Source organism: Zonotrichia leucophrys, chromosome 3, assembly GCF_028769735.1.
Source record: "Zonotrichia leucophrys gambelii isolate GWCS_2022_RI chromosome 3, RI_Zleu_2.0, whole genome shotgun sequence".
Taxonomy (NCBI): Eukaryota; Metazoa; Chordata; class Aves; order Passeriformes; family Passerellidae; genus Zonotrichia; species Zonotrichia leucophrys.
The window spans coordinates 10,048,153-10,074,710 of record NC_088172.1 but is presented as its reverse complement, the minus strand read 5'-3'; the positions used below and the strand labels follow the sequence as shown (position 1 = coordinate 10,074,710).

General features: G+C 34.5%; 1 protein-coding gene across 10 annotated transcripts in view; it reads right to left on the bottom strand.

The window, feature by feature from the left end:
* ADGRB3 (adhesion G protein-coupled receptor B3) overlaps positions 1-26,558 on the bottom strand; it is a 445,880-nt gene that overhangs the window by 254,445 nt on the left and 164,877 nt on the right. For 7 of the 10 annotated variants that reach the window (XM_064707320.1, XM_064707325.1, XM_064707328.1 and 4 more), the window contains 3 exons: positions 12,281-12,391; positions 9,988-10,017; positions 6,957-7,118 (listed from right to left, as the gene is read on the bottom strand). In XM_064707320.1, coding sequence (XP_064563390.1) covers positions 6,957-7,118; positions 9,988-10,017; positions 12,281-12,391 — 303 coding nt within the window. The remainder of the gene's footprint in view (positions 1-6,956; positions 7,119-9,987; positions 10,018-12,280; positions 12,392-26,558) is intronic. The other 3 variants (XM_064707323.1, XM_064707327.1, XM_064707326.1) reach the window with 2 other exon arrangements.

Below are 26,558 nucleotides of genomic sequence, written 5' to 3'. Positions count from 1 at the left end.
TCATATTTTCTCCAAAGTATATTTAAAAATATACTTTGAAACATTTTCTCTAATCTTTAAACTAATCTCACTATCACAGTTTCTCTTCTTTGACTGTTTTACACATCATGACTTTCCTTTTCAGAAGTTAGTAATGACATCTTTGGTCACTGACTTGATATGTTTAATAGCCCTGATTTTCAGGAGGCATGCTTTTGTGAAAATTTGGCATATACTTTCTGTATCAAGGCAACTGTAAAATCTAAAACCAATCAAAAATAAGCTTTTTTTTGAAATTATAGGAATAAATGCAGTAATTTCTTACTATATCAATATCACAAATTGGAGCAGTAATCTTAAAGTTTTTTCAATTGTTTAAATTCTGGTGGCAATATGGTGGCAGATGTGCTTGATTATCTTCATCAAAAATTCCAAGACCACATAAGTAAAAGAATTATATACCATTTCCATACATGAACATATTCATTGATTTAACAGACTGTAAGACATGCTTTACTCTTGGAAAAACATTCATTCAACAAACTGCAAATACCTTCAGAGTTCACAATAAATTACAAACTTATAATACTATTTTTACATACAATATTTGATAATATTAATATAAGGAATCTAGAAGATGAATCTTTCTATACTTCAAGCATTTTCTACTATAGAAGAAGCTGATATACAGTATCCATGTGAGCTTTTATACTATATGCAACCCCTTTACAGAAAAAAACAGTGAAATTGTCAGAAAATTCTCTACATGTACATTTGTAAAACAGTTCTATATAAATTGAATAATACTGCATAGCCAACTTTACTTATTTTCTTCTGCTTTAATAAGAGCAGTTGCACAAATTTAAATTAGGCAGTGTCAGAACAGGAATGTAGTGATGAGAACTGCAGTAATGTTCAGCATTTCAGAGAAATCCAAAAACATAGTATCCACACTGAACATGTCACCCAGTACCACATAATTCTGTTTCTGAAGCCCTGTCTGTTTGAAGGGTGTCTGGAGGGGCAAACTGTGTATAACATCTGAGTGTATCAGTAGTAATGATTCACAACATTACAGAAGAAATAGATTTTCTGTTTTGTCCTCACTTTTTTTCATTGTGAAAGAACTTCTCATATATAGGTTTCCTTTGCCCTGAAGGCACATATACCCTGCCCAGTTTCCACACATACAATCCTTTTCTTGCAGGAATCAGAATAACATTTCCTGAGGTGAAATTCAATTGCAAGGCTGTGGAAGGACATTCAGCTCCCTGGCACATTATCACAAATTCATCAGTAAGATCAAGGGGAATTCAGCAAGTAGGTAAGTTCTATTGCCTTTCATTTAAAGTAAGAAAAATTGTCATTTCAGACACTATGTTGAGATAAAAAGTTTGTTAGTTAACATCTGAGAAATTGTACCTGACAGAAAATGTCAAACTTAATTCAGGGAAGATTTTAACTTACTGGACAACAGCTCAATCAATGAAAGGTTTTCATTTGGTCACATAAAAGTGGTCAAAAAGACCACATCCTATGTCCTTATTATCTTTCTCTAAATATCATATCCATCTGCATTATTTAAAAAAAAAATAATCCTCAGGAACAGTTCAAATTAAAGTGACAGATTTTAGTCTAGTTAGTTTAGAAACCTTGATTAACTTTGACATTTTTGTCAAAAACAGAAAGTCTTGAACTTCTGAAAATAGTAAATTTATGACTATACCTGCCCATAACTATTTTAGTTTCAGCTGTTCTTAACAAGTACTACAGCTGTTTTTATTCATCTATATAATTGAATTTTTTTTTCTCATTGGCAAGGCGTTAGATTACGAATCCAGACACATCTCTAAGATTCCCAATTTTTTATCATATGAGCAAAATTAATGAGAAAACAGTTTGTCAGATAAGATTCCAAACAATAACCAGTAATAAAAATATGACAGAATTTCATACCTGATACCACAATGGTTGATTAAAATGTTCAGATGAAACAAGATTTTTAAAAAGTATAAAAATTAGCTAAACTAAGTTAATCTAAATTCTAAAAAGATTATTCTTTAGAAAAATAAAAAAAATTGAAAAGGTCTTGACTCTATGTAGACATAGAGTGGGGTTTTTCAGGGCACATACAAGTTTAAGCCTATTGCTTAATTTGAAATTTTGATTCCTTGTCAAAATGTTCTAAGTTTGTTGTCTTTGTCTGAATTTTTGTCTTTAAAGGTCTTTAACCAAGAGGATGTGTATTTATTCAGGCAAGAGTTGATTGCATGCTAGCAGCAACACAGAACAATTCCTATGTGATTTTGGAACTAAACACAAGCCAAAACAAAATGTTTCATTTTGGATGGACTGAAAGCAGCCTCTATCTGTTTGTGGTTTAAATTAAGCTGTGCCAAAAATCATCTTCCATGACAAATTTTATCTCATTAAGTGAAAGTTTCACAGCACCTTCTTGCATTTGTAGACTTTTATATCTGAAACTAGTAGTCCAATAACAAAATCAAGGATGGAATAAGCATAACACTAAAACAACACATTACAGAAGTGCCCGGTATTATCCAGATTATCTTTAAAAGAAAATCTTAATTAAAAGTTTCTTACCCCTGATTTTTCTTTCTGATATTTTATTTACAGCTTCTTTCTTTAACACTATTTTCTAAATGCAAAAAAATCCCCTATAGCATCTGATGAATTATAGCCAGATGAGCTATGCCAAATTACACCAGATGGAGAGCTGGCCCGCAGAGGAGTTACTGTTTTCTGTAACACAATTTCAGATGCAAGATTCATTATTTGGGACAAAAATATTCAGATTATTGCCAGCTTCTCTGTCAAAAACATTGCTAGCACAACAAGTTTGGATTACTGCAAAGCATCTTTCCCATCTCTCTGCCACTCTGTGAACCTAATCATGTTGAAGTGAACACCCACAGTGTTCACAACACACAACTGCTGTGAAGTGGAAGGAGGCGTTAGGCCATGCTGGCCTTCATCCCACAAACATATTTTGTGAGATTTTTATTGGGGTTTAAACACTTTTGATTTGTTCAGCTTTAAATTGAACAGATATTGAAAAAACTATGGCCGTTGCCATGGTGCAGGTAGGTCCAGTTCTGTGTGATATCTCCATCAATGACACAGACAGAGGGACTGAGCGCACCCTCAGCAAGTCTGCAGACAACACTAAGCTGAGTGGTGTGACTGACAAACCTGAGGGACAGGATGTCGTCCAGAGGGAGCTGGACAAGCTGTAGAAGCAGGCCCATGTAAAAGCTATTAGGTTCAACAAGGTCCTGCACATGGCTTGGGGGCAACGTGGTTTCAACACAGGATGGGAGATAATGGGATTGAGAGCAGCCCTGCAAGGAAGGACTTCAGGCTGTTTGTAGATGAGATGTTGGGCATGAGCCAGCACTGTGCATTTGCAGCCCAGAAAGCCGAACACATCCTGAGCTGCATCAAAAACATCATGGCCAGCAGGGTGAGGGAGGAGGTTCTGCCCTGCAACTCCACTCTGGTGGGACCCCACCTGGAGTGCTGCCTCCAGCTCTGGACCCTCAGCATAGAAAGAATGAACCTGTTGGAGCTGGTCCAGAGCACTGCAACAGAGATGATCAGAGAGATGGAACATCTCTCCTGTGAAGACAGGATAGAACAGTTTGGGTTGTTCAGTCTGGAAAAGAGGTCTCCATAGAGACCTTATTGTGGCCTTTCACTAGTTAAAGGGGATGTCTAAGAAAGATGCAGTTAAGTTTTTTGTCAGGCCCATTGCAATAAGATAAGGGAGAGAAAAAAGGGAGGTAAGTAAAACTACCTTAGCAAATAACACCAGCCAAAGTATAGGAGATTTGAGTATATAAATGTTTGAAATGGCTTAGTGTATTGCTGCTCCTGCCATGTCTTGCTTTACCCAAAAGCCTGGAAATTTAGGCTACAACTAAATTTTGTGGCAAAAGGTGTTCAAGGCAATGGAGAAGGAGAAAAAGAAGCTGAGATGATCTGCAAGCATGGAAATCCCGTGCTCTTTCCCATCAAGTTTTAGCTGTGTTAGAAATAATTCACTAAACTGAAATGAATACAGTAGCACTGCAGTAATGGATCATGAAGTATCTCCACCTGCAAAAGGACCAGTGACAATAAAAATTATCTATGTTTTGTTGTCGACTATGCTGCACTTCTTTAGAATAGTATTGGTCTGAAATAAATATAAACAACCCAAAAATTATGTAAAAAGTGGTTCTTTCATTATTTTGCTTGGACTGTCAGTAATGCTATTTTGAATTTTAAATATCTATTCCAATACATACATATATATGAAGCTGGTAAATCCCATTTTCCAAATTTTCCAGGACACTGAGATCACAGAAAAATATGTTCTCTAACATCCCAGTGAGTATCTTGGACAGCATATAAAATATGTTAAAGTGTGTATAAAGAATATCTAAAGGCAATAGAAAAAATAGTCTGAAAGCTTTGCATTAGTATTTGCAAGTTTAACAGGTTCCTTTGAAGCCTGTGGATAGATGCATGAAGTACAGTAGGTCATTCTGCATGTTTTTTAAGTTAAAGGGACAACTCTTTGATTAGGAAGCATTCCAGCTCTCACAATGCCCCACATCCTTTTACTAATCATTTTGTCAAACATCTGTTTTAAATACACTAGTATACAGACTATGTATATATTTTTTTAATGGATGGACCAAGGATCAGGAACTATGCAACTTTCTGAGTCAGGATACATAATAGAATGAGGACAGAGGATATTTGGGCTAATAATTAAAAGGATGTTTGAAAAATTAATTAAACAATGCCTAGGAAAAGCATATTTCTAAATTGCTAATCTTGCACACTGCTACACAGTAGTGACCCTGTAGTCAGACAGAGAAAAACATAAATTAATAAGGTATTGTAACTGCATGGAACAATATGCAAGATTAAATCCAGGAGACTGATTAATTAGGAAAGGTATCTCAAGATACATAGAGATTATCAAAATCAGCTGTGGTGAGCTGAAAAAGAAAATATCTTGGAATTGCATACACTAAGAATTTGTAGCCTTTGCTACTGGGTATCTGGAAACAAAAGCTGTATCCTGAAGCGTGAGGATATAAGGAAACAGCTCCTGTGTGCCCTGAGAAATATGGAGCATTGTTTTGGGGTGAGCATTGTTAAAGGCTCCTTTATCCATAACATATCTAAGAATTAACTCTTTTTCCAGTTTAAATTTGACAGAAAAGTAATCACCTTGGCTGTTGCATTACCTGTAATTTTTTTGTTTTTTGTTTCTGTTTGTTTTTTTGTATAAAAACTTAATATCCCTTTCTGGAGAGAATGAAGATAAAATTCTGAAAATTAGGTTATTTAATCCTCTTCCCTCCTCTTAGTTAATATTAATTAGCAAAAAATCAGGCAGAACTCATTGTGAGAGGTGGACTGTTTTCATGTTTATTCTTCACATAGTTTCAGATGAATATTTAAATCTATTTTTGATTGTTTGCAATGTTTGTTCATTTCTTTTACAGTTCTTCTCTTTCACTTTTTTTTTTTTTTTTTTTTTGGTACTTGAGAGTTCTTTTGCAGTATTTCCCACCTCTGGCAGAATCCAAGCTACTGTAAATGTTTTAGAAATACCTGCCATTTTGTATGGAAACACTTCCATGTGTAAAGTTTTACCACTTCTAAAGTATTAAAATTCAGCTCTAACTAGGCATTTCTACTCTGAAATATTATAGAATTTCATGTGAATTGATTAACTTAAGCACGATAGGAAACTTTAGGTGATGAGAGCAATTCTTGTTACCATCATGCATCATCTAGAGACAATCTTGTAAGCTGATTTTCATTACAGAGGCTCCCTAAATGCTTATAATGCTGATACAGAAACCGATGGGATCACATGCACTTCCCATTGGCTATTTTTAAATACACAGTAACAACATGAGGGTTGGATCCTACCTGTTTTGCTCATTGAGATACAGTCCTAGAGTTCCCTCTGTATAACAATTTAGTTTACTTCAAAAATGTACTGAGCTTCCCCAGAAGCTGAAGATAGCTCACACCCTCTTGGGATCAAATGTTCCAGAGACCTGAGGAATTTGTCCTGAATTTGTACTATACATACCATCTGAAGGATGGTATATATTCTTTTTCTTTTTTTTTTTGCATTTCAGTCACAGCAGAGGAAAAATAATGTAGTCATGAGGCATATGCCTTCCCTCTTGCTTCCCATCATAGATTCCCATCACAGATCCACAGGTAGAGTCTAAAGAAAGATGTGCCCTTTCAGCAACTAACTTGAATATGCCTGTCTCTTCTCCTTAGTGTATAACTACTGCTGAACTCCAACGATGTCCAGATCTCTCAGACAAAAGGAGTAGGAAAACTGTGATGCAAGACACTGATGACCTTTACTGTGTGTCAGATGTAAGAGAGTTACTTTTGTCTGATCTTTTTTCCTTTGATAGGTAGCTGTTGCCCTTTCTTGCCAGAACAATGTAAAGGGAAGTCCATGAAGACATAACTGAGCATAGAACACTGTCTGGCCCATTGCCTGAAAGAGAGTATTCTAAATGGGAAAACAATTGCAGTGTCAAATAATATATGTTAACCCACCCTCTTAATTAGTCTCTGCTTCTTAATGTATTCATTATCTGGATTTCTTCCCTAGTTTGTCTTTGTACTCATGCTACCTTCTCTTTTCTGAGTGAAAATTAGAGAATATAGACTTTTTGAAAAAAAATATGAAACTGTCAGTAAAAAAGGTGCTCTTGTTCCATATCTTGACTGTTCTGAAAATAAAAATAATAACCTACATGAAAAAAAAAATCACAGGTGAACAGAATTACAGTTCTCTGCTTTAATTGAAATGCCCCTATGAAATCCATGTTAATAATAATAAAAAAAAAAAGTTTCAAATCCTTATCATAATACAGTTCAAAAACATCCACAATTTATTTATTGGCTGCTAACACTACCTGGACAGAGGGCAGTGTTATTGCAAACCCTTGATTCTCTTAAAGGGCCGCTGCAGTGTGTCCCGTAAGGTGATACACAAGTTCTGGTTCGCACCTGCGACCCTTGACCACAAGTAACTGAACACGTACTCCACTGGGCCCACTCTTCAACACCAGATTCACCTGTATTCAAGACAACAAACAAACATGAATATAGACATAAGTATTAATGACACAGCTTGTTTTGTTTGGTTTCTTTTATTTTTGCTGAAGCTCATTATCGTCCGCTCTTATAAATCAAAGAAAAAGGTACCACACCAAAATAAATATTTAAAGGTTTATGGAGTAAAGCAGCTGTGAAAATGTGCAATGAATAGAAAACAAGGACACCTATGATGCTGCAATCACAAAACGCCTGTCAGAGGGGAACACTTTGATGTCTTAGCATCATTTACAACTTTATGAGAACTACTGCCCTTCAACACTTGAGAAACAACACTACCCTCAGGATTCTGTAAGAACATAGACAACTTTTTTTACATAATAGCAAAGGATTTGTCTTTGATATTTATACTTATCCTTCTAGAATTAAGGCTCAGTAACAGTTTAAGGAGCCCTACCAGTAAGGGAATTCCAATTAAAAAAAACCCAGACAATCAGTCCCTAATGTCTTACATTTTCTTCAGCAGAATCATATAGAATTTGAATGAAGTTCCCTGACAAAGAAAATATTTTGTTTACTAAACTTTAACCTGAAATGTGAGATGGAAACTTTGATAATTTACTGCATAAATTTACTCCTTGCTTTTGGCCTACAGGTATGCTGAATTCTTGGGTGTACCAGACCTAATTACGGAAAGTAATACATACTACTATGTTCAAAATGTCAGATGTGATTTATTAATACTGTATATTAGAAAAGAGGTTTTTTACAAAAAATTCTGAGAGATAGAATATTATATTTTTATTTTTTGAAAACAAGTCATGCATAACATTTTCTTCCATGGATGCTCTGGAAAGAATGCTTGAATTTTGAAAGAATGGATGAACAGCTATACACACAATTGTGGAATTCCTTTCCCAAAGGAATTCCTGTTCAGAAAAATAAGTCCCTTGAGTATTCTCAGAAAGCAAAAGCAAAAATAATGTGAATATACCTCACTGAACAATTTGAGTAAATAATTGTGCATTGATGTTTAGCTTCTTCTGTTAAAATTCAGAATGTAATGTAAAATGGCAGCTCAAATCCTTACTGCATGCCTAATTTTTTAGTGTAAGTCCTTTTAGAAACAAATGGGACTTTCTGTTTTAAAATCAGTGGCATGATAAAATCTGCAGACTTGAGGGGCTTGCTTGAAATTTCAGTTATCTCAGTATACTTCTAGTCTTCCAAAAGTTCTGATACTGATCACAGTCGAGGGACTGTCTGCAAAGCAGGAATATTCTGGTGCTATCTTCCAAGAATGCAGTAAGTGACATGCTATTTCTTCAAACTGTGCTTTGTAGCAAGAATCTGTGAATCTCTCCAAACTGTCTTTTTTTGGTTGTTTTTTTTCCCCCCAGAGGTCAAGCAGGAAGCCTTTGCAGAATGATTGTTTCTGCTAGACTTCTAAGATTCAATTCTGAGGCTATTCAATGCTTTAAAAAAAAAAAAAGTGCTTCTTATTCAGTAAAAAGACAGAATGCATTATAATTAGCACACAAATCCCTCTGTTTTTAATAAAATTATATGCAATTCTAAAAATTTCTACATAAAACCACAAAATTATGAGCTTTCTACACAAAAAATTCACCAGTGATTTTTGTAGTTCTTTTCTTTATTTGTTAGGTGAAAAAAATGAAAAAAAAATCACTGATTATTGTTTTAATAGTTCTTGTGACATGAATTTAGCACTTTGATTAGGCAGTTAGATGGCTTAGGTTCAGGTTAGATGACATAACATGCTAAATATATTGAATATGTATGTAGACATTAACAATTATAAAATATGTACTATAAGCCCTATATGCATGGTAGAAAAACGTGTATTACTGTGGGTTTCTAGGCCAATACTTTTTGTCTTTTCCTACATGTTTGAAGTCTGACTTTGCCTTTGTTAAAATTGTTTAGATAAAAGGTCAAGCAGCAGAAATATTTAAACTATGTTTCTCAAGATATTCCTCATTATGCAAAAGAGTTATATATACTCAGTGTAAACAATCCATTATTCAACAATGACATATTGACATTACACAACTAATAAAATAAGGAAATTAAAAATTAAAAAAATATATATTAAAGTGATAAAGATGTTACTCTAAACCCTTGGAATATGATGGAAAATAGCAGCAACATGATTATCAGGCTGTAGTCAGACTGTTGTGTGAATGTATTGAGTGAATTTTGAAATTAGTATTAATTATTAGAAGTCCTGAGAATTTATGTACTGTTCATTCACAAAAAGCATAATTTCTTAATATACATCATCACATGTAAAGAAGGCTTAAACATTTGCTGGAGGAAGATCCTCCATATTACCATGCAAAGCAAAAAAGAGCAAAATGAAAACAAAATAAAGAGCACACTTATCTCACCAGCTGCTTTGCTTCTTTTTATACAATACATTATGATTTGTTTTGGTAATTTTTTAATTTTTCAGAGTATTTTATACTGTTTTCAGGATGATTATTCCTTATTTTAAAAGATTTGAAAGAAGGAAAACATTTTTAAATATATATAATTTTAATGTACCATTTTAACTTCAGCACATAAAACTACTATATTTTCTATAATAAATCCAGGTTAAGTACATAACCTGCAAATATATCTTCAATTGTTTGTTTTCCTCTTATCCATTCTTTTCTGAAATTAGAATTTTGAACAGGCTACTTTTTATTTACCTTCTTGTTTTTTGTTGAGAACTCTTAAATTTTTATATCAATCATAATAAATCTATAATCTCAAATTATTTCCTAGCAAGCTACCAAACTCTTATTCTCCCCTGATGCTTGACACGTAAGAGGAAACATAACTTACTGTATGGAAGGCCTCATTGATCTGTGTAAAACTTACCTGCATTATACTCTCTAAATCCAATAACACCTAAGGGAAGGATCAGTCCAAACACATAAAATGACAAATATAGAACAAGAAATTATTCACACAGTATTTTTTAATAAATGTTTTTACTGCTTCATAATACTCTCCAAAACCAGAAAAATGCATATTTTAATACCACATTTTAAAACTCCTCAATTTCCAGCAAAATTTCGTGGATTAAGTCCACAATTCAAACAGTATTAAATGCTTTTCATAAATCTTTTCCAGGATATTTCTCTATTGCTATCTCACTGCCTTTTAAAAACATACAAATATTTTGTTGCGCTTTTTATCTGTTTTATTATTACAAAAAATAAAATATCAAGGCTTAAAATATAAAACCCCATAAACTCAATAACCAATTACTAATAATATTTCTTAGTGGATAAATTAATGAGATAGATATGTTAGGGAAAAAACCTTATGAATCAGTTTAGGAAGATATCACAATCATTTTATTGCAAGAAAAATGAATGCATTACAGGTGAAGAAAATATGCAATGATCACTACAAAGGAAAAACAAAATGAAGATATGAAAATTAGTATGTCCAGAAAGAGCACAAGTATTACTTAAAATGTATTAACCTGCAGCATGGAAAATATATATTTCCCCAAACTCTGGCATCTAAATTTATATGCTCATACATCTCACATGCTTTCAGAACAGGACCTTGAAAACCAATCCTGTATAATTTTGAACGCTCATCTCCCACTCCACACACACAATGTATTGGAAGGTGATGGTATAAGGGCTGCACTTGTAATGCAGCTCTCTTAACACCCAGAATAGATGCACTGCAATGCATGACTAAAAATTATCAAATACAAGATTTGCGTGATATTATTTAAGTTTTAAGGATTTATGTGGGAAAAAAACCCCAGATAATTTTATTATTTTTTGAGTAATTGTATGAATTCAAGAAGCAGCATAAAAGCAAAGGTGTTATTCTAAGTAGTAAGCAACTAACATTATATGTCTGATCTAGGTATGTAAGTGATAAGTTCTACTTTCCTAAACAAAAACTGCATGGAGACCTAGAGAACTCTAGGCTCCCTTCTTCCACTGCCTTTGCTTACAGTAGTATCTGGGAGTTAGCCATAAAAGCAATCCTACAGATTAATATGAGGGAAACAAACTTTTTCCTATTCTAAATTTGTTATCAAACAGATCTACACTGATTGGCTATACTTAGATTGCTTAATATACCGATTTCTGCAAATCTGTTAAGTAAAGCACCCTACCACTAAGGAAGTCAACATGCAACATATCTAGAAGCAATTATAGCTCTTTTACTGAAGTGCATAAAAACTGGAAGCATTATGTACAACTGATGCAGGCATATATTCTAGGTTAGTTACTATGGGATACAGAGGAAGTTGATTCAAATCCATACAAAATTATGGGGCACAAGATTGTCAACTCAGTAACTTACTGGAAAGAAGTGTGTAGGGTGCCAATAAAGAGTTAGCTTTTACCAACAGATACATGGATCATTACTGAAGTCAAAATGGGCAGTAGTTTTGGTGTATGAGAGCTTAATTCAACTCACCACTAAAATTTTATCATTCACCCCAAAGACAGCTGTGGTAGCTGTTGGTAAACAGGCTAATCAGGCTTTTTTTTTAATTACTTCAGTTCCAGGTTTCCAATATCATCTTGGTATCTTTAGATAAAGAAGATGAAGTTGCTCAAACAAAATTAGAAAATATGTTTTAGATGAAAAACTGTTAGATAATTTGCACATTCAATTAAAATCTACTTACGGCCAATTTCATTTAGCAATTATGAATCTGGAAACTAGAGACCAGAGCATCGTGCTGGGCCAAAGATAGCAAATGCTGAACGCATGCACATTAAAGTCACCCCAGTAATTAATTAATTTGATAAAAGCCTAAAGCTGGGATTAGACATTCTATTTATAAAGAAATTCTGAAGCATGTTCTTAACATCTTTGAAAAAAAGTTACCATGTCACAGTGAGCTGTCCTGTGTTTGTACATGTGAGACTGCTTTTACTACTAAAGAAATTCATGCTTACATTAAATGATTCAGTATTCACATTCACAGTGCATGTTTTTGCATGATCTACCTAACTCTTAGCTACTTTATTTATGGACTTTAACTGGTGAAAAAAAAAAAATAAATGACTCAAAAAAAGTATCAGCTTAGAAAACTGACAAATATGCAGCAAAAGATTATGGAAACATGCAGTGGTCTTGCTAAAATTAACAACAGTAAATAGAAAAAATGTAACTGATGTATTACCAGTTTGTGCCATAAATTTAGCAGCATCAGCTTGTTCCTGAGGGACCCTTTTCTCATGAACAGATCGAGGTCGCTGACTTTTAATTGTATGATCTCCCATCATTCCAAATTCTAAAGACAGAATAAAGGTTTATGAAAGCTTGTGTGTAGACATTTCTCAAAAGTCACATACTGTCTCATGCAATATGTTCCTAAACATACCTGGAAGTTGCTGGCAAGAGTCAGGCAAGTGATCATGGCAGTTAAAATCAACTTAACTTTGCTACACTCAGCTTTCAATAAATACTTAAATTTATGTCTGCAGATTTTCCAATATGATTTTATTTTATGAACCAACATTCAATGTAGTGACACATTCTATAAATCAGCTGTATGACACGGGACAAAAACAGTTATTCAAATGCAGACATTCTATTCCTTTATTTTAAATCCGTGCAAACCACACCAGAAAATGACGGTGACAGTGTTAGACATTGCTGTTCTGTGGCAGAGCCTGCTGCTTCTCCAGAGGACTTCTATTTCTGCACTCATCTTTCAGGCTGATGAAGCCTTCAACAGAGATAAAAAGTCATCTTTGGGAATGGTGGCAGTCGGAAATTATAATAATTTAGCCAATGAACTGTTTAATATTTTAGGTTGAATACAGTAGAACAAATGCTTGTGATCTGCTTCCTTCCTGAAACCTCTAAGTTAAAAGACTATAGATTGTATTTTACTCTCCACATTGATTTTAATAGGGAAAACCCACGAAAAATCGGTGACATCAAGCCCCAGAGTGTGGGAGATGAGTGCTTTAGTTGTTTATCCTGTTATTAATGCTGTCATTTACCCTCTCTTGTCCTGTGCAAACCTCCTAGACTTCTACCTTAGCTCTAATTTTCATTTCTGTAATGAAATACAGAAAGTCTTTTGCACTTAGAGGGGGACTGCTGTATCTTCAGCACAGTTCCCTATGATCCTGCCAGGCACACACAGCTGTCTGCAGCTCAGTGCTAAATACTCTGTAAAAAATCACCCCAAAACCTGGGACTCTAATTCAAGAAGCATGTGCAGGGAAATGTGGGTTAACATTGAAACTACTTCAACTACAATCACATAAAGTTTCTGATGAGGCAGAAGGTGTCTGAAACACAGGGAACACAAACATTTAAAAATACCTTTCTGCTGGAAGGTTACCTTGCAAATGCAAAATTCAAAATTCTCCCCAATTTGTAAAGGCATGAAGATAATAAAACTTACCTTTCTGCCTCAAAAACCACAAAACATTATATGATATGTAAATATCCCTAATAAATATTATTTGCAAATGAATTGTCTTGATAAATAATTTAAGACATTAAAATTTCTATTTAAAGAAACAATAAAAGGTAAACTTATTTTTAAGGGGTCAATCAGAAGCAAGAGGTTTTTTTCCTTTCTAGTAAACTATTCATGTATTTCTCCAAATTAGCGTTTCTTTTTGTAAATATTCATTACTGGCACCACTTAAAATATAAATTTAATTATTCATTTGAGAACAGCAATGCAGTTCACATTCTAAAGAGAATATCTGAAAATATAATTAATAAAATATATTTTGAGGATTAAACATTCAACATTTTAATACATCCCAGAAATAAATATAAGATAATTAAATGACATATGTATATACACACATGCAAATATATAATATATATATGTATGTGTATATATACATATGTGTGTTAAAAATTCTATGAATAATTTTTTTCCAAAATACACCTCTTCTGCAGCTTCTCTGATTTAAGACAGCTTTTGATTCTGTGGAAAATCTCTTATTACAATTAATATTCTAATGCAAACTGTGATTAGAATATTTAATACCATTTTTACAAGGTGCAGTACAGATGACACATTTAAACTGTAATTAATAGCATGGCAATGGCAGGAGACTCTACACAGCTTCTCCCCTGAAGAGGCTGTCGCAGCAAGGCATGTTTACTCTGAGTTTGCTGCCTGCATGATCTCTGCTTGTCAGGCAATTTAGAGGGTATGGCACCATTCTTGCAGAAGACTTAGTTCTACTTTTGAAGTGACAGAGTGCAATAATGGGAGACCTTTGCTAGAGGAAGGCTTTCCAGAGGCATACAGGGAGGTGGTGAATGGTCTGGTCCCAGTCCTGCAGCATCTTGTGCTGGGTGCGGGCACATGCAGTGTCCTGCAGGACAGAGACTGCTGGTGGAGAGGCAAAGGGATGTCTGGGAGATCAGTTCTCTGCATTGTGGATAATGCCTGATGTAACCCCACTCATAACCATGGAGTTATAAATACCACTCAGCATGATTATAGTGCCTCGGTTTTTTCATTTTTCCACTTAAGCAACAAAACATTTTCAATGCACTTCAGCTATTGCTGATGGTCTTTGAGATGCACTTTTCAGCTAATCTCCCTTTGATATACTAAGCATTTATATAGCAAGTATATATTAAAGATAAATTTTTCATTACCCAGATAAAAATATTTTTATAAGTTTTATCAAAAAAAATGGAACCAGACTTATGCAATGCTCTTATTTTCATATTCAGCTGAAGTATTTAACCAAATGCCACATGAGAACAAAAGCAGTACCAGGAAATGCAATGCACTGGCATGGGTGAGACCTCATTAAAATTCAGGCCTCATGAGAGAAAAAAAAAAAAGGGTCAAGTGCATTTTTGTAATGGGATCAGAAATGTCCACTTTCTGTGTATAAGTAGAAACAATGATCTCAAAATTGTTTAATCTAAGAAGCTTAAGAGTAATGCATTTTTATGAAGCATTTTTAATATAATATCTTGTTTAAGTTTGCAATAAATACTAAATAGAATGAAACTTCCCTTCATTTTTAGATCCTAGGTAATAAATACAGAAGGTGAATCCATTATGCTGTTTTTTTTCCCCTCAATACTTCACAGAGAGGCAGTATCTAAATGCTGTCTGGGCTGGGAAAGCATTTTAACCCAAGTCAGTCTAGAGTATGACTAAATGGCACAGAAGTTTCAAGGATTTGTTTGTGTGCGAAAGGTGCTAAGAACCATCCTAATGTAGGCAGTATTATAGCACAGAGGTGTCCTGAAGGTCAAGTCAGCATGATTCAAGACCTGATATCTGGATATAATATTGGATATTTGAATTGACATTCTGAGTAAATTAATTTTTATCATTCTCACTCTTCTTACCTAGTTTTTGCTGCTGAAAATAAGTTTTCTAACCCAGAAGAAGGTATTTTTGTAGACATTAGTTTCTGAAGAGAATTTTTTTGGTGATGTCTGTCCTAAATTTTATTTGGGTGAAACAGGACAGTTCTTCTCTTGTTTTATCTCTAACATTGATATTAATCATATTGTTTCATTAAATACAGGGGGAAAGCAAATCCCTTCAGCAACAAATAGGTGCATGGTCTAATTCAGAAATTGACAGTGTGACTCTAAATTAGGCCTGGAAACATGCAAGGGTTTAAAGCCTTTTTATTACATTGTTAATGCTATAATCTACGCAGCATGAAGATAAAATCCCATAAATATCTTAAAATGTAAATAAAAATGGCATTATGGGGAACCTTGAATCATTTCAAACAGACCAAGACTTATAATAAATCATAACACATTCCAAACATTTGGGGTAGAAAACTTCAGGTTTCATTATCTGATAAAAGAATTTATTCTGCTGTCAGTGGTCCTTTGGTGGCTGTTGAAGCACAAGGGATCACTGCAATAGGATGCCTATGTTTTTGCTCCTCAGCTGCTCATAATGGATCAATACTTCAAAGCATTTTAGTGATGCATACATTTTAATATGGATGTTATGTATCATTTGGTTAAACATTGGAACAGACTGCCCAGGGAGGTGGTGGAGTCTCCATCTCTGGAAGTGTTCAAAAATGATTGGACATGGCACTTAGTGCTATGGTGTAGTTGGCATGGTGGTGTTTGGTCAAAGGTTAGTGATCTTGGAGGGCTTTTCCATCCTAAATGATTATCTGATTCCGTGATTTCATTTTACATACAAGCAGAGGCATATAGGTAATATAGTTCCATGCCTTCTTGGACAGAATAAAAAATTGCAATTCCAGAGTTTACAGTTTGGTATTATTGACAACTCTTATCACTAGTCCCATTGGCTTTACCTTTATTGTTATGTTATGTTATGTTATGTTATGTTATGTTATGTTATGTTATGTTATGTTATGTGAATTTTTATTCCTATTGAGTAACCTTTTTAGTTTTTAGAGGAGAAGCTAAAATCTTGCGGCCAGTGTAGGTGTACATTTTTAGAAGAGGAGAGAGGTGCCATGTGCTCTCTGTAGGAATAAAGAAGAAAAAAAAATCTGTTAACAGTGTAAAAATGCAAACTAGGACAACTGAGAAATACAAAAGAAAAATACCAGCTTTGCAGGGTTCTACTCACCAAGTCTTTGCTTTTTGACAAGTGGATATTCTTTGAAATTAAGGTAAATATCAAACAGATTTTAAGGCTATTTTATGATATTAACGGATATATTTGTTGCATATATATCCTATTAATCAGATGACATTATAAACCATGTTGGTCTGGCTTTTATGGCTATTTTTTACCATATTTCATGGGAACTTCAGAGGACAAATGCATTATGGTGTACCATCTACTATGAATTGTGCTATTTATGGTGCAGGACACACTGCCATTAATATAAAAAGCCTTTTTCATCATAGAAGTTGGTGATGACATCATAAATGAACTAAAAAAAAAAAAAAGTGGTTCTGAGACCTCTAGGGTTACCCCCTTAGGACACACACAATGCCAAGGAACTTTTGAGAGCTGCTGAGTGTCATCAGCTTGTACAGAACAAGTAGAGCAGTTTCCTGGAAGCTTTTCAAAACCTTAAAAGCAAAAAGAGGCAGTCAACTCCCCAAAGAGATTGTCATTTTCTTTCACCCACAATGCTCCAGCAGTGTGATTCATACTACCCTACCCACTCCTGACCTGTAACTAGCCAAACAAGTGTTTCCATTTACTCTTGACTGCTGAATGAACAGAATAGGTCTTGCAGTCAAAATGTGCAATAATGCAAACTGTCTCACATGCAGTAGCATGGCATCCTAACACACAAATATTTTTCCCAGAAATTATGCAAAATGCTGATAGAAGTCCCAGGTGAAGGGCGAGGAGGAGAGGGGGAAAGGAAGAAAGAAGACTACGGAAATGTATAAAGAATCAGTCTGTTTAAATCAAATTTTGGGCTGCAATATTAACTAAATTCAGTAGATCTGATCAATATCTGACTTCTCGGAGCATGAAAAAGTTTTCTGCAAATTTTTTTAACCCATTTTAGAGGTTCTCCCACAAAGATACACAGCAGTAGCAGTATTTGAGGTTTCTCATCACATTAGCAACTGGTCAGTACAATTTCTTCTGGTCACTAGATGGCAGAATGTGTGTTGACTTAGAAGCACAATTTTGCGTTGACTTAAGAAGCTGTGACTTTCTGTTACATTTTCATTATAAAATTATCTCTCATATATATATATACATAATAAATATCACTACATTCAAAGGACTGAGGGGTTTTTGTTTTCTTCTTTATTTTTAGTTATTCCTTTGTAGGTCTGAAGATTACTAAAACCCCAACAAAAAACCCAAAATGAATAAAACACGAATTGCAGGGCCCTTTTTTTTTTTCCCCTGGTTTTTCTTCCCCCCCCCACCCCCCCTCCTTTTTTTTTCCCCTTACAGTACGCCCTATGACAGAAGGAAATCTGAGGAGCATTCTCACTGTAGCAGAGTACCCAGACCCCACAAGGAAGCACTTGTTCTCTAATGCTGCATTGGCAGGACACAGAGCTTCAGGGCATTAGTGAATACCATCACTCTGCAGTACAGATTTAAGCTATAGCTTTCTATGGGAACCCCTTAAAATGATATTTCCTCATGAGGCAGGCAAGTTGCCAAAAGAGTAACGTAACTATTAGCTGAATTAGATTTCCATGGGAACCTCTTCTAAGTGAATGTGGAAAACGTTCTTAAAACAGCCTTTGCTTACTTCCTACGTAGATCCTGGTCCCATAAAAAGTCCCCTTTTGGCTCTCCAATCAGTATAGAAGAGCTTTGATCAGTTTCAAGCTGAATGGAATAATTTCTTTCAACAGAGTGAATTAAGATCTGAACTGAGCTGTATTCATGAAGACAGTGAGAAAAATATGCTAGTACTTATGAAAACATGGAAAGGATTTTATGTTAATGGAAATATGAAAGGCAAAAGCATTTGTACTAACACAGTATATTTTTTAAATTGTACTAAATTATTGGATTTTATGAAAAAAAGACAGGTAAATATTTGTGAGAAATTAGATACAAGATTTCTTTTCTTTCATAGACAGAGATATCATAATACATATACGTATGCATTCTTTCATCTCTCAAAAAATTAGGGAAAACAATTATGTATTCTAAACAGTCAACATATTGTACAAAGGTAATTAGTTTATATTCATCTCTAGGGAGACCCATTTACTCCTAGGACATAACTTTGGATTAATACTACTGCTGGTATTTTTAATGACATAAGAAATGAAGTATTGCTGAATTAAAATATAAAGGATAGCACAAATCCCAAGGAGCAAGTTTTTCTCATGACAATGCAATCTGCTGTCTCTCTGTGGATCTCTGCAGTGACTCTCTTGGCCAGCCATTATCTTTAGTGGGATCTGAACCTGTTTACTTATGGTTACAGATTTGATCAGTGAAGAATATCATAAAGATGTAATATTTCTTCACTTTCAATGTGCAGAGAATGTTGAAACGGTGCAAAATCTATTATTTCCCTTCCTGGCCCCAATTGCTCATCACCATACACCTAGGCAGGAGAAACAGCATAAAAATCTGGTAAAGTGACTCATACCTGTTCAAAATGAATGTAAAATGTCACCATAGCAGGTAGTGTGTTTTCACATGGGCTTTGCAGAATTATAACTAAGCAAAGAGGAAAAGGAGGGGTGGATGGAAGCCCGAACTGCAACTTAACCCCTTTTTATATCTACCAAATCTGACATTTGTAATTATCATGGCCAGGTAGGCAGAAGATGCTCTGCTGTACACATTTTTCCCATTCAAATATTTCCCTAGTAATCCATCCCAAAATGGTTGTATTCAAATAAAATTAACAATACTGATAAAAGCACTTTACATTTTCAATTTTAACATTTAATTCCTGTAAATTCAGCAGTATGTTATTCCCTCATGTTCCATACTGTTTTCTCAAAAGATTAATGAATATAACAACACATTAAAGAAGGAAAGTACAGGGGCTTACCTTTACAAATTTTTGTTTTTTAAAATGAAACACTTTTAATGCTTTTTCTTGTAGTATTCTCATTATTTGAATGTTTCTACTATAATAACTTATTCATGTGTAGCCTTTAAAAATTTAAATCATTGTATAATAACAATTCTTCACTATCTTCATTTCTTCTTTATATTTCATACTATTTTACTTCTGCATTAAATATTTTTCTTTTGCCATATATTGAATTAATTGAATTACTGATATGGTTAGCCAGTGGAGGAGTTATTTCAGAATGGCACCATTTTTATATAAACACCCTGTTTTCTGCAGCAAACTACGTGGTTATTACACACAGGCCAGTATGTGCCTCTTTAGTGTTCTGTACAATTAAAAGTCAAGAGATGATGACTGAGAACAAACTGTAATTTTCTAAGCTATTCTTGAATTCAGTAATTCTTATTTTCTGTTCTAGAAAGACTGAAAAAGAAGTAAACTGTAGAAAGCAGGACTCACAAGGACATGTAGACTATTTCCTTGCCCTGCAACTACTTAGCACAGACATTCCTGCAGATGGTTGCCTAATCTTTTCTAAACGATAGAAGCACTCATTAAAATAGGAGATGAATTATCTATGAATTTTTAACAGGGAAGTTTACACTCTGTGAAAGATTCTAAAGCTGTATGAAGGGAAGGAACAAGAATCAATATTTTAAATAACAGGTACTGCAGACTGTAATCACTAAGAACAGTTAAACTGAGTATGGATGCTTTTTTAGAATGGTAAAGCTTCTAGGTAAAGCTAAATGATATTGCATGCCTTTTTAAGAGCATTTTCTTGTCCTTGTTTAAGTCTCCTAAATTGTTTTTATGAGAAAATAATAAAAAATGGAAGAAGTGTTGCTGGATGTGAATTTTGCACATTACATTTTTATCACCTGTGATACCACAAAGCTGGCTGTTTTGTATACAGACATCATGAATGGCTGCTAAATTTTAATCAGAGAAAAGAAGAATAAAAGTAAAGGACAAAAGCCTTGGCTGTAAAATGGCCTCATTCCACTCAGGCAGACTAAAGTTTGTAAGTTGAGAAGGTGTTTACCAAAACAAGAGACCTACTACTCCGAGTTAAGAGGTTTATACAAGCAGTTCACAAGGGTACGTGCCCTTGTCAGCTGTCACTTGCAGGTTAATTAACACACACATGCAGTTTCAAACATTATTCCACACAGCTCATCGTGGAGATCTGTGTATGGCACACTGCCTTGATAGGAAGGGTGTTGCAGTGGTTTCCAAAACAGACCTGGAACCTCTTAAAAAGTGTCTTATGGTGCCCTAAGTTCTCTCTGAACTCCTGTGGGACACCTGTGGTCTTAAATATGAGTCATAAAGAATTCTTCTCTAGTCAATAGAATAAACTTAATGGGAAAAGACAACACAAGTGAGAGGAAACCCAGTGATTCAAATTCAAACCTCAGATACAATTTTCACAATCATAGAATCACAGCATTGTTAAGATCAGAAAATACCTCTAAGGTCACCTAATCCAACCATCATCCCAGCACTACTATGATGTTCACCTCTAAACCATATTCTTGAGTTCCCGTATGCACACAGTTTTTGAACACTTCCAGGGATGGTGACTCCATCACTTCCCTAGAGAGCCTGTTTCAATGATAAATAACTCAAACCAAATCTTAAAATAAATCTAAATCCTTCCTTCAGAAATACATGCACAGGATTTTAAGTAGGAAAGCACACAAGAGATCTAAACAAAAACTATCAGAGAATCTCTTGGACCTAGATATTTTGGGATTTTTTAGAAATAAATTAGATGTTTTTGCCGTCTTTAGTAAAAGCACTTTTCTATGTCTCTGAAATTCTGATTTCAGAGTCAGACCTAGTCAGCAATTAATTTAATGCTTTTAAGGAGACAAATATCTCCCAGAGGCTAAAACCCAATGTTTTTCTTCACTCTTACTGCATAATCCACACTTGAAAAAAGTTTTTCAGTGCATCTGCTAACATGTCCTTCCTTCCTAGCTCTATGGGCCAGTGTCAGAGAGTACCACAGCTTATTTTACAGGTGTTACCCATGCAATGCTTCTACAAAAGCAAACTAACAGTTCAGCTGCAGATCTGAGCTAAACAAAGCAGTTTGTCAAACACCTCTTACAGAAGTTCACCCTGAAGCCTGCATTAAACAACAACTGAAGTGCAGGATTTCTCACCTACCTAACACCAGAAAAAATACCCTATGTCAAAATATAAAATAATAAAACAATCAAAGAGCAGAAGATTTGACCTAGGAGCAGATGAATTCATAGGCATAATCCACCTGATCACAGTGTACTGCTCTTAACACAGGAACAGCACTTTACTGGACTGAGTTGATGAATCCATTAGAATTAGTGAGACTATGATAATGATGCTCTACAGGTTTACCAAGCACATAGATTACTCTGAGACCCATCAATATAATGCTGGTTTTTGCAACATAAATATAAAAAAAAATAAAAAAAACTTTTTAAAATGCTGTTTTTCAGCCAGAGATGCCAGAGATTTCTACTCTGTCATAGCAAAGTGCCTTCTGGGCCACTTCACTGATTAAATTAGAGAGCAATAGAAAACACAATCTAGTTAACACAACATTGATACTCATAGGGAAAATCATGGGGATGACACTACTGAAGTGGTACATCCTCAGAGGTGGAAGAGCATGCTTGTCTTTCATCAATAAGCATCGAAATAATTGATTTTAGTATTCCTATTATTCCTACACTCTGGTGTGATAGTACACACTTGAATCACTTAAAATTCTCACACATGTCTTACAAATATTACTGCAGCAATCCATACCTTATGACCTCCACAGCGATTAACTGAAGTGTACTCTATAGAGCTTCTCCTACACATCTCAATAAGGATCTTTTAGAAGTGTCTATTCCATGATGGCTACATAAGATACCTCTTATCTTAGTTAAGATAACCTCTTACATAATTCATTTCAGCCTGTCAGCAAAACATACAATGTGGCTACCTAAAAGTTGTCTTAGCTCACCCTGGACCAACATTTGCAGAAATTATGCCAATAGTTAAGATATATGAATGTGTGGAGATTGCAAGCAGGGATTTTTTCAGTGAAGGTGTTTTGTTCTGGACTTCTGAGTTTGCAATACTCATTACCCTGGGATCTCTGTAACTTACATAAATGCATTCTCAGAATGACCTATTGCTTATGGACATTAAAAAAAAACCAAAAACCCTAATATAATTTGGAGTAGTCTGCAGCTCATTATGTTTTACTTAGAGCAAACAGACTTTCCTTTAACAGCTAGACACCTGTAACTGGAATGTATATCATGGTCTTTAGGAGACTTGAATCTCATCCTAGTGCTCATAATTAGAAACCTTTTTTTTTGAATAATCTACAGTGCTGCTTACACATCTGCCCACAGATAGCCTACAAATGTCTCCAAAATGCCTCTACTCTGCTGCCTAGAAAGGGCTGGAAAAGAATGAGTTCCCTACAGAGCTCAATAAAATAGCTTTTATACACAGCTATTTTCAAACAAAAAATTGAATTTCTCTCAAAATAGGCCTTTTCCTCTTTTGTGTTGGCTCTCTGAAAATGTCCTAATTATTTAGTTACCTGAAAGAAGTCTACTGTAGGCATGGAGAGTGGAATAATTGCATTAAAAAATTCTGAATCAATAAATTAAATTATGCTCACTAGAGACTTATTTTGACTGTCCTACCAACAGCAGAATATGTATTTAGATGACCATGGCTCCAACTCTACTAGCATAATGAACAGATTACATATATTTTATATTCACTAAATTGATTAACAGGAAACTTCAAAAAAATAATAAGGCAGAGAAGATCATAAGTTCAGAAAAATCAGACAACAACCCACTATCCTGACCACAGAAGTTATACAGCATTCAGTCATGAGCATGTCATCAAGAGCAAGTTAAGTAGGCTGAAAAACTTACACTGAAGCTTATAAGGTAGCAGCTCTAAAAAGACCAGAAAAAAAAATCCTAGCTTTAGACCAAGTACAGACTGATCATTTTCTATTGATCTTGAGGAATAGTTTTTGATATTTTCTTAGATATATTTAAGTTTGATCTGTTTTTATTTAAAATGTTACTTCAACTTGATATTCATTTACATCTCAGAGTAAATAAAGTAGTTCTAAAGTCTTATGATTTTAACAACAATTTTCAGCAAATGAAAATATATTTTTGGTTTTTAAAAATCATTAATTGTTTAATATACAAGTAGCACACTCAACTAAAATCTGTTTCAGGAATCCTAGGCTATAAAAGTAATGTGCCATTAGTTTTAATGCAGGTTTGAAAGCAATGCAGCAATAGGTCTGCAAAGCCTGACTGAACTGGAGTGCTCTGTGCCAGAACTGACTCTGGACTCAAGGTACTTACATTGGCAGTCAGGGAAGTTTATTTCCCAGGATGACAGCAGAACCCATTGATGCAAGATGTGCTTATACAAATGCCCACATGCTATCATATGTAAAACATCTCCAAAGGATAGCCTGGGTGCACAAGGTCTACCTCTGGGAAAAGGGCTTGATGCCATAGGACTGCACATGTATAGAATTTAGACCATAGAACAGATGTTTCCATTTTTTCCTTTCATGCAGTTTATGCTTTTCAAAAATCATTACAGGTTCCCAAAAGACATGAAGAAGCAATTTTTTATGTAACAGATTTTGTCCAAAAATAAGTCATTACTGCTAATATTCAGCCCCCTATGCTGGTAATCCGAGTTAGCACATATATAATTTTGGTCACTTTATGTTGCATTTCAATGATTTCCCACTATCAAAAGAATAGACTTGTCTGTTTTATTCTACCTCATGTTGTGTGGTTTTAATACATTAGAGTAACATTACCTACAAATTACAATACTTTGACCTCCACCAGTGTAAATCAAAAGTAATGAAATAACAGAATTAAATGTGCATATAACTGCTGTGTGAGCAGAACTGGCTCCAGACAGATTAATTTATCTGGTTTTGAGCAGAACACAGGACTGCCAGACCCATAATAATGATTTTCTAGCTTCTAACTCTATGTTCTGTTAGATCATGAGGATTCTTCTGCATATCCATGCTATTTAATGCTTTAGATTACAGGAACAATTGCAGCTAGTTAAAGAGTGATTTCACTAAATCCTTATTCATGATGAGGTCAGCTTGGATTTGCCTCTAAGTAGCAGTTTTTAAAAATGTAATCACAGTAAATTATTCCCAGTATTAAAAATGAGACAGTGCAATAACCCAGGAGAAAAAGTGCCAGTTGGGACAAGGTTTTTCTTGTTGCTGTTCTCTTACTGTTCCAAGGCCCATTGCTGTTACTGACTTGAAATGTTATGGTTATATTCGCTGGATATGTACTAAACTGCAGTTAGGAATATCAGCCACTACATCTTTTAAACATTTCCATGGCAGGTCCTGGGCAGCTTGCTAAAAGAGCAAGAATTTATTAAAAACAGTAAAACATTTGTGCAGAGTAAAATTATTACATGGGACCACTGGAGAATTGGTGCTCTTCTGAACAAATGCCTGTAGCAATAGGGAAGTACACAAATTTTAGTCTGAAAAGAAGATGCTATTCAAAGTACATAAATAAAACCTAAAAAAACCCCACCTGACCCTAAAGACAACTCTTTTTTTTTTTTGTGTAAGGAAGGATAAATCCCTTAGCTGGTATTTATAGTTGAAGTAAATTTTAAATCCCACACCAGTTTCAAAAACTAGCTGTAGATTCAGACTTGAGACTAACAGTTGGAGAGATGCATTATTTCCATGGTTATTTAATTACCTAACCCTGGTAGTCAGAACATAGCTTAGGAATTCTGAGTTAACAGACTTTTAAACTGATGACCTGATTGAATGTTTATGACTAGTTTGTAAAGAGTCTGCATAAACACCACTCTTTTAAGATGCAGAGTGTTGGCACAGACTTTTTTCTGGTTTCTCTCCTTACCTTTGCAAGGAATAGATACTCTTAGAGGTCTTGGAAATCTTGAAAACAGAAATTTACTTGTTGGATACAGAATTTGGTATACCAGAAAGGAGACTTCTGCAGGCTTCAGAACATCAGGAAAAAGTAGCATTGCTATGATTAACTAAGCAGCATCTAAAGAAGAAAATCAGCCAAGCAGAAAAATGGATGAAGGAAAAAAAAAGGAAAAAAAAAGGAGAGAAAAAAACCCAAGCCAAAAAACCAAAAAAACCCAACCAAACAACAAAAAGCCCTAAAGGCATGTCTCTCCAGAAGCAAAGAAATCACGTATGCTTACATGTCTGATCAGGGTCAGTCTGGCTCTGCTCAGCCCAGGAAGATTTTAGGGTTGAGGAAGACAGAGTAACTTAATCATCAGGGCTTCTGTTTTCATTGGCTGTTCATGAACTTAATTTAGAGCATTCTCAAGGTATTTAAGATGAATGGTACCGGTTTTAACTGCTCTGCTTTTAACTAAAACTTTAGTGTGTATATATATATACTCATTTAATTTTATTTACATCATTGTTTACTATTATCTCTAAACTAAATAACCCCTCTTAAAAATGTCACAAGAAAATTGCATGTGATTATATTGATTCATTTTAACATGATACAGTATAGGAATAGGTAAACATTAAATCTAATTCAAGAGAGACTGTATCAATAGGGAATTCCACTGGGCAGTAAGTGATATTTTTCATATCAAGGACTTTATTTCATAAGTAAAAACTGTTTCAAGGCCAGAATTACTGGTTCATCTAGACTAAGCTAAGAGTTTCAGACAAAAGGGAAGAAAGGAGAAAGCAAGAAAAAGAGCATTTTGAAAAAGTTGAAATAGCTTTATTTGTGTTATTTGTATTATAGCTACAATTTGAATTTTAATTGTAACTAAAATCAAAGCCCTTTCTCAGCTACACATTTGAGTCAACCTCAAATATATTTGTGTCATGAAGCAAAAAATCAGCTATTCTAGAAATTATTTCAG